Source organism: Danio rerio, chromosome 5 (assembly GCF_052040795.2).
Source record: "Danio rerio strain M-AB ecotype USA chromosome 5, GRCz13ab, whole genome shotgun sequence".
NCBI classification, from domain to species: domain Eukaryota; kingdom Metazoa; phylum Chordata; class Actinopteri; order Cypriniformes; family Danionidae; genus Danio; species Danio rerio.
Window position 1 is genome coordinate 56942766 of NC_141025.1, and position 9735 is coordinate 56952500.

The 9735-nt window shown below is 33.2% G+C and overlaps 1 protein-coding gene across 2 annotated transcripts in view; it reads left to right on the forward strand.

The window, feature by feature from the left end:
* cmya5 (cardiomyopathy associated 5) overlaps positions 1–9735 on the forward strand; it is a 35502-nt gene that overhangs the window by 24012 nt on the left and 1755 nt on the right. The window contains exons 10-12 of one of the 2 annotated variants that reach the window (XR_015490335.1): positions 4659–4773; positions 5792–5968; positions 8584–9735. The exon at positions 8584–9735 is cut by the window's right edge and continues 1755 nt beyond it. Coding sequence is in view for 1 of the 2 variants with exons in the window: in NM_001079985.4 (NP_001073454.4) it covers positions 4659–4773; positions 5792–5968; positions 8584–8836 (545 nt within the window). In the remaining variant the exon portion in view is untranslated. The remainder of the gene's footprint in view (positions 1–4658; positions 4774–5791; positions 5969–8583) is intronic. The other variant, NM_001079985.4, reaches the window with a different exon arrangement.

Genomic DNA, 9735 nt, shown 5'->3' on the forward strand with positions numbered 1-9735 from the left:
AGGTTTGTATTCAGTGAGCATATCTGTAATGTATTGAAATCCTAGGCCAATTATTTTGTGATTTATAGACAAGTAATAATACCTTAAAATCTATTCTGAATGTAGCTGGGAGCCAGTGTAAAGACCTGAGGACAGGTGTGATGTGCTTGAGTTTTCTGTTTCTGGTCAGAATATTGACCACAGTGTTCTTGATGAGCTGCAACTGTCTACCTGTCTTTTTGGGGAGGACAGTGAAGAGTCCATTACAGAAAAAAGCATGGTGTTAAAAGCATGAACAAGTTTCTCTATGTCTTCACTGGAAACAAAGCTTTTAATTTTTGCAATGTTTTTGAGATGAGAGTATGCTGATTTACTTACTGCTTTGACATACCTACTGAAATTCATATCTGACTCTAGAATCACACCAAGATTCTTAAATAGCACTGACTTATTTTAATAAATCTGACTACAATTGATTTTCAGTTATATTTAGTGTGAACTGGACGTGCTGAGTATTTTGATGTAAAAAACTGGACAATGTTGGTAAAAACTGACATTGCGATATTTCATTTTTCTGTGATATATTGTAGGTTATAAATACAATGTCATAATATAACTTAAGTAACTGTTTGGAAGAGTTCATGGTTTTACATTGAATGGAATGATTTATTCAATAGGCAAATGCATAAAATATCCAAAATTATTAAAACAAACACAAACTAAAATAAATTAAAGCACAGATGAAAATAATAAAATCAAACATAAGCATAAATTAAACAGTGTTTTATGGTTTTCGGTGGAGCAACAGTATGGACGTATATAAACTAATTATCAAATGTAAAAAAATATTTGTACAAGTACATTAATTAAGCACAATTAAATTTTATAAAGCAGCAAACTTTATAATTTCTCGTGTACAAATGGTTTAAATTTGCTTTAAATCTTACAGTCACCGACCTTTGAAAAAATCCAAGTACAAATTCCTGGTTATTTCTAATCCCAACTTGACATTGATCCTGCTATGTGACTATTGCAGATTTGCACATTGCGATATTGATGTTAAAACAATAAATTGTGCAGCCCTAATTCCAAATGAAAATGAATTTTGAGTAGAGGTGGTGCTGTCTTTTTGTGCATCATTCCTCTGTAGCTAACTAATGGTAAAAGGGGAGTGTGGTTAAGAATATTGTGGCTGAAACTGTCAAACTGATGCCAACAGAGAAGAATCACCACTCAAAACAAAGAAGCAATTGTTCAGACTTTGACTTAAATATTTCAAAACAAATAAATCAGCTGTATAACATGAACGGTTTAATTGTTCGCCTAAAAAAAGCAATGCATGCTAACAAAATTAACAATGTAAATTTTGATATTACACAAATGTTGAGACAGCTCAAAGATGCAATTTAATCTAGGACCAGCCTTAAAGGGATAGTTCACTTAAAAATTAAGATTTGCTCACCTGTCTGACTTTGCTTCTTTTGTTGAACACACAACAAAAAAATAATAAAAATCTGAAGAAAGCTGAAACCAGTAACCACTTACATCAAAGGAAGAAAAAAAATACTTTGAAAGTCAGACAGATTTGGCACAAGTGAAATGAGAGTAAACGATGGCAGAATTTTAGCCTTGTCTCTTTAAGCCTTGTCAGTGAAACTTGGTAAATTAGTCTTATACATATTCTGCTTGACGTATTGGTGCTTGATTTCCTGATTCAGAAGCATAGGTTAAAAATGAAGTTATATATTAAGTGTACATGGTTTTGTACACTCATAACTTTATTTGGTACATCTTGCTAGTATTGAGTTAAAAGATTGCTGTCAGAACTGCAATAATTCATACGACATCGATTTAGCAAGAAGATTTAAACATTGCTCAAATGTTTGTCCATATTGGCATGAAGCTTTTCACAGTTGCTGCAGATTTTTTGGCTACACATCCATGATGTGAATCTTGCTTATTCGCCTTTAAGGTGCTCTACTAGATTAAAATCTGATGACTGCAGATTACTTCAGTTTAGTAAACTCAGTCAATGGTCAGGAAACTAGTTTGAGATAATTAGAGCTTTTTTATATATATGGTGTGTTTTCCTACTGGAAGGATAAGAGTGCATTGTGGTAATAAAGGTATGGACATATTTGCAAGCTCTAAAAAGGTAGACATTTAAATGATTCTCACTTGCAGTGTCGGCCCGTGGGGTTGAGGGGGCCTAGACAAGATAAAAAAAAGTCGGGTTCGCTGGTGTAAAAACAGAAGTGCAAGCACAAAAAAATACAATTTTAATATTTAAGTGTATACAATTTTATTAACTGTAACCTATTTAACATATAATTCCTATGTAAAAATATTTACTCAGATTTAAAAATATTTTTGCAAGCCAGAAAACACTCATTTAAAAAATGAAGTATATAAGTTTGACGTATACAAATAAAACTTGAACTGAAAATAAATAAAATATATATATATGCATACATAATTGTCACGTTAAGCTTGATCAAAACAATAACAAAATGGGAACAAAAAGATTGCGGATTCAAGTGCAGATTTAATAGATATGTAGTGCAGAAAACAGTGACAAAAATCCAAAATTTCAAAATGCAAAGTAACTAATAAACAACAAAACAAGAAACGAGAAACGAGACAGATAAACACGAACTAGACTTTGGCAAAATATGAGGCAAGATCAGGAACATCAACTTGGAATAACAGACTTACTGGGAACAAGAAGACAAGGAAGACAAGACAATGACGCGATGACAAACAGTGGTTGAATGACTAAATATATAGTCCTGGTAATCACGGAGAATGGAGTCAGCTCTGGTTGTAAATCAGTGTAGATGACAGACCGGGTGTGTGCGCGAAAGAATGTATGGAAATGTAGGCTGCCTCCGAAATCGCCTACTACTCAGTAGGTACTGCATTTTAATTTAAACGTACTACTCGGCCGTTAGAAAAGTACGTTCTATACAGTATGAATGTGAAAAGTATGAATGGAATTCGGACGTACTACATCCGCCATTTTGTCATGGTCACGTGACCTACCTGCGTCAGTTGCGTCGCTTTACTTCCATTCATGAATTCGCTCGCGGGGCATCATGGGATAGTGCAGCATGCATGGGATGCGTACTCCGGAATCTCGCCGGAAGTAGTAAGTCATCCGGGTACTTCTCGCATACTGATTTTCAAATTCTATGAATTCGGACATACTACTCGGCTCGCATACTGATTTTGGCGTACTATATAGAATGGAAGTATGCGGTTTCGGACGCAGCCGTAGTCTTTTTGGGCGCTGTAGTTCCACTCAGTGTCCATTGAAATACAGCGCCCTCAGGTGGTCACTGACAGTCGTGACACATAACTATTAAACCGTGGGCTAACTGTATTGTTGCATCCCTAATAACTAGAAATGCAGGAGACATTTTAGCTTGTTTTTACACAGAGATTCACACAAACAAAACTTTGCATTATGTGTAAGATTCTATGTTGACACAATGAGGAAACCTGTGTTTTTAGCAAGGTGAATTATCGATCATTGATTATTTAATGAAACATATTTAATGTGGCCTATTTTTTTCTCACATATTACACAAATATTTCTGTGATCATGGGCATTGTTGGATTTATTAAATCAAGTCCCAATACTGCACTACTAAATAATGTATTATGCATAGCAGAGCATAACCTTTACTTTGAGCTTGCTTTTCTTCCTCTGCCTTTCTTTTCTTCCTTTTTTCAGCTTCACAAAGATGCCGTTTTGTTGCCATTTCATTTCAAATTAAAATTCGAATAAGATCGATTACAATTAGCAATGACACTTGTGACGTAATATTACATAAGACTTTTAGACACTTTTTCGCCTTTATATTGAACGTGAGCATTTTGGAGAGATATGTTGACTCTGTGTAGAAATACATTACATCATTCTAGTTCACCCAATAAGCCTTCGTGGGTGGTGTTATGCAAAATAGTGTGTGGTGCTGCTAGGTTTGTTTCTAATATTTTCTGTTTTTATTCATACTGTTGTTCTGTATTTATTATCAATTTCAGCTATTTGTCATGTATGAATTATATAGAGAGAACAGTGTCTATGAAGCCCTTCAAGAAATGCAGGGCCCTAGGCGATCGCCTATTGTCTGTTGGATGGGGCCGCCACTGCTCACTTGGCACCAAATTAAGCCAAACGTGTCAAGAAAATATTCACACCACTACAACACCAGCCGCCTTAACTGTTGATGAAAGTCAGGATGGATTAATGCATTCATGGTGTTTGTTTAAATCTGACTCTTCTATCTAACTGTCGCAACAGAAATGACCATCGTGATTAGAGCCAGCAATCATTCTCCTGTCTACTGTTGTCAAGGCAGTCTACTCTGACCTCTGTCCTCTGGCACAAAACAAAGAATTTTCACTCACACAGCTGACGCTCACTGCATAGTTTGTCTTTTTTGGACTATACTTTGTAAACCCTAGAGGTGTGTGAAAATTCTAGTAGATCAGCAGTTTTTAAAATACTCATGCTTAGGTTCTTAAAACAGCTTTCTTAGCAGCTACTTAGCTTTTAGCTGATCCTCTTGACCACATCTAAATGCCTAAATTATTGACTGAAAGGATATCAATCATTCTTGGTTTTGTTTTTATTATTAGTATTATGAGATTGGTGAAAGTTGTTTTATATTTAGGTACGAGATTCCACTTCCTCAGAGAATCAGCGCACTCTGTGCTGAAGGTTTCAGAGGACAGGAACTCAGTGGAGTACCCACACGACACCTACAACAAGATGTCCTCAGTCATAGAGTAAGTGCCTCAACTTTCACTGTATATACATGGGTAAAAGATAAAATGTTTTGTTTTTTTTGTATGTCAAAATCAAATAAAATCCACAAAATTAATTTAATGTAAATTAAAAAAAACAATGAAATGAATATAAAGGGTCTACTTTAATGTTTGAGTAGTTTTCGAAAATGAAATGAAAATAAAATATGTGTGCATTAATGTTCTGTTTTCATTTAATGTAACAACAACATACTTATTATGTATGTTATGTAATAACTAGTTGTGGGCAACAATGAATTGCGATTAATCGCATTCAAAATAAAGGTTTGTTTATGTGTACTGTTCGTGTAAATATTTATTATGTTTATATAAAACACAAATGCATCCATATATCTGAGAAAATGTTTATTTATATTTAGTTAGATGTAAAATATATAAGTATATGATACAAATGATACACCTTTTAATATCTGTGCAAAAATGTTTGGATTTTAGGAATGTTTTTTGTATTCCTAGTATCTAAATATACCTCATATGCCTAATAAAAAGAACATTTCAGATGGCGTTCAGGGGTTTTTGCATCTGAAGTCTTCTAACCGAGCAATTTTTCTAAAAGGGTCCTAATTAATTAGTATTTGGGGGCTTTAATATGATCCTGGTTTAGTTTTTTATTGTCATCAAGTGATTCTTGCTGTAAATGCCTAAATAAATAAGTTACTTTAAATGAGTGTATTCTGTTAAAAAAATATAAATAAAATAAATAAATAAATAAATAAATACATAAAATTAGATAAAACTACACATTCTAATGTACAAATGAAAATTGTATTATACTTTAACATACTCTACTTTGTCTTTAATTCACATACATTTAAGCAGGAAAAAAACACATGAAATTGCACATGAAATTGCACATTATGTATGCTATTAATGTGTTTGTATTTTTAAACATGTAATTTAAATGCTATTCTGCAAATGCACTAAATGCACTATATGATCTTGAGTTACAGCAAAAGCCTTTGTTTTACCATGTTCCCAGTTGTCCATCAGTTATGGGGGAGATTTTACAATCGAATGGGTATTACTACTGGGAGACAGAGGTGTCGAGATGCAAAGCGTACCGCATCGGCATTGCATATCAAACTACATCACAAACCAGGACACTGGGAGAGGACAGCGCCTCCTGGTGTCTGCACTGCGTACCCACATCTATAAGGTATGAATGCGTTTCATTATTCCAAAGAGAACATCTATTAAAAGCAAAGGACATGGAATATTTCTTTTTATTGGCCACTAACACAAAAAAACTGTGTATTTATTATTTTTAGATTTCACCTTAAAGAAGCAACCTGGTAGGGCATATTTGGAGCTGAATTCTAGACTGTGGAAACACTGAGTAATTAGGGCTTTTTGGCAATCATTGCAGTAAATTAAATAGAGCTTTCAAAAGGAATCAAAGTAATAAATCTGAAAATGTGTTTTCTCATTAAATCTGTCTCTCTGAGTCGTTAAACACGCTTTCTCAGTCCTCAATAATAATTTTGTTTTATCGCAATAAATCCTTTTTTTGCTGCCAAGTCAAGTTTAAACTAAAAGAGAAGACGGTTTTATGAGCACAAACATTATATTGTATGTGGATGTTTTTCAATAAAAACAAGTTGCTTACTTCAGAATTAGTTTTTTTATTGGGAACACAGCCTTGAGTTGTGTAATTAATTACAGTATGTACGTACAGTAAGTATGTATTTATAATTACGTCTACACTTAATCTGCAGACACCAACATTTAAATGTGTGTCAATAAATATTTATGCAGTTTTTTATATTAATTTCAGTATTATAATTAGTAGTCATATATATATATATTATAATTAGTAGAGTAGTAGTCAAATATTTATACAAATTACATACAATACAATTTGTAAGTGGATGCATTATAGGATAAACCGTCTGTAGCCAAACAACTGGTTCAAATTGGATTTTGAATGTAAAGCTTACATAAAAGATAGATGGATAGATAGATAGATAGATAGATAGATAGATAGATAGATAGATAGATAGATAGATAGATAGATAGATAGATAGATAGATAGATAAATTTATATATATATATATATATATATATATATATATATATATATATATATATATTATATTATATAATTCCTTTTTCGATAGTCTATAGAACAAACCAACATTTTACAATAACTTGCTAATTACCCTACCCTGCCTAGTTAACCTAATAAACCTGGTTACACTTAAGTTGTATTAAAGTGCCTTTAAATGTCACTTTAAGCTGTATAGAAGTGTCTTGAATAATATCTAGTAAAATATTGTTTACTGTCATCCTGGCAAAGACAAAAATAAATCAGTTATTAGAAATTAGTTATTAAAACTATTATGTTTAGAATTGTGCTGAAGAAATCTTCTCTCTAAATTAAACAGAAATTGGGGGGGAAAATAAACAGAGGAGTTGATAATTCAGGGGGGCTTTTATTCTGACTTCAACTGTATATAATGCTGTAAAGAAATAGTGAAAAAAAAGGTTTGTAGATTCTGTCTGGTCTTACCCTAATCCAAAAATATGAATTTAAGCAATGAAGAGTCAAATTGCATTAAAAATAATAATAATTGATTCATTTACAGGACATGCAAACTTCACTGTGCTCCAAAGCATTGTGAACTCTACAGATACGTATCATGTGAAGAAGTGTGATCCACAGCAGAATTAAATTAACTTTACACTTTACTCTTAAAATTAACTTTAATTTTGTTGCGTTGTAATGGCCAATTAAAAAGCACAATTCTACATTTCAAATTTGTTTTTAAATAAGCCTTCACCAAATGGAATAATGTATTTGTATTTCAAATTTTGTCTAGTATAAAAGTGATATTAGTGTCTTTGAAAACCTTTAACTCCACATAAACAGTGAGATCACAAGACCAGTTGACCTTCTTTTATTAGATACTTTAGGAACAGTTCTGAAATAAATCAATCAGGATGATAATTTTTCGTCTTTTGTGAAACTAATGTATTTACATCACATCATGTATTTTTGTAAGATTTTTTTTTATTGTATTCATTAAAAGACTCAAAGGCTGCACGCATTCGATGAAAAATACAGCACCATCTGTCTCGTTAAAAATGCTTGCAACTTAAATAACTTTCTTTTTTATGCATTTTAAAATGACATTTATTTATTTACAGTTATATTTATCTGCAGTTACTACTGCAGTGTTCAGTGTCACATGATTTAATATGCAGATTTGCTGCACAACAGACATTTCTTATTTTCATTGTTGATAAAAGTATCAGTATGTAGATTAAAAGAAGAGCATTATGTCTAAATACACATATTTTGTAACATAATTATGAACATCCTATAAATGCAAACATTTTTTTGCTGTAATTTTGATCATTTTAAAAGGTCTTAATCAATATTCTCATTTTCTAAATCTTTTTTTTAAGTGTAGTGTTAAACCATAGGTCTCAAACTGGATTCATGGAGAGCCACAGCTCTGCACAGTTTAGCTCCAACCCTAATCAAACACAGCTGATCCAAATTATCAAAGTGTTCCATGACTAGACACTATTAAGCAGGTGTGAGTTGGAGGTGGTTGGAGATAAACTATGCAGAACTGTGGCCCTCCTGGAATTGAGACCACTTTGTTAAAGTATAAATATTAAATATGACTGCACTGTGATCTTTAAATGTCATCAAATGATTGTTGCTGTAAATATACTTGACAAGAGTTTTTCATATATAAATCACTGTGTATTGAACAACTATTTAGTGGATATGATTTGATATCTGTATGGTCTGTAATTCAGCTGCAGGTTTGAGCTTCTTCATGAGCGTGTGGAGTCTGATATCTTTGTGACGGACATCCCGGCGCGGATTGGTACCTTGTTGGACTACAGCCAAGGTTGCCTCTTCTTCTTTAATGCTCAAAGCGGCCAGGTTTTGGGCAGTTTTCAGCACAAATTCGCTCAGCCCTGCCACCCGGTGTTTGTCCTGGAGCAGCCGGGGAATCTGGAGCTGAAAATGACCATGGAGGTGCCTGAGTTTGTTAAGCACTGCTAGTTTACAAGGCCCACGTCTTAATGGTTTGGGTTGCCAAGTTGAAATGAAATGACAAGATGATGAGAAATATTTAGTTTTGCAAAAGGAAGGACTGTTTTTGAAGCTGTGCTTTTAAATCCCTCCAGAAACTAGTTTTGTGAACTGATGCTTTGTGTTTGTAAATACAGTATGAAACAGAAAGTGTATGCGACAAATTTTGTTGCTTATCAAATACAGTACCTTTAATTAATATCGGGGCCCTTGATAAATATAAACAAATAAGGTTGTGAAAATATGTTTTTATATTGTTTAACCATTTGAGTAATATGTTACCCATGTCATTAATCTAATATTGGTATGAAAGGCCATACTTAACCACTTTTCACCTTTCTTTTCATACTCCTCCTAGACCATTGATGTTCTGAAAACTTTGATCATCTTCAGACCATGTTGGCAGAAAGTTATCCAATTTTTGTTGATAGACGCCATTATTATATCAAATATACATCGAATTTGCTGACATGAAAAGGATACTGACATGACATTTTAGGTGGGTCACTGTCAACTCAGCACGTCTAACTTTATAGTTAAAAGCATGGACAAATAGTGCAACTGCACTCATGGCGGCCGGATTCGCACTCCCAAGTTTGATTGGTCCTTTGCGAATCCTGCTGTCCTCTCTACCCCAGCTTTCCTGTCACATTTCTGCTGTTCAATGTGCAAAGCATGAAAAACTCCAAAAATTAATCAATCAAAAACCTGCTGATCACGCTGTATCAGTTTAATAACAGTGCCACCTATTGGTTAAGTTCATTAACACATTCTTGTAGTGATTATTTAAATTTTTCTGATTAAAATAATTATAAATTGTCTTTTTAAAAGGTCTGAAACTCCCTGCCAAGCTTACTGCTCATTTTGAT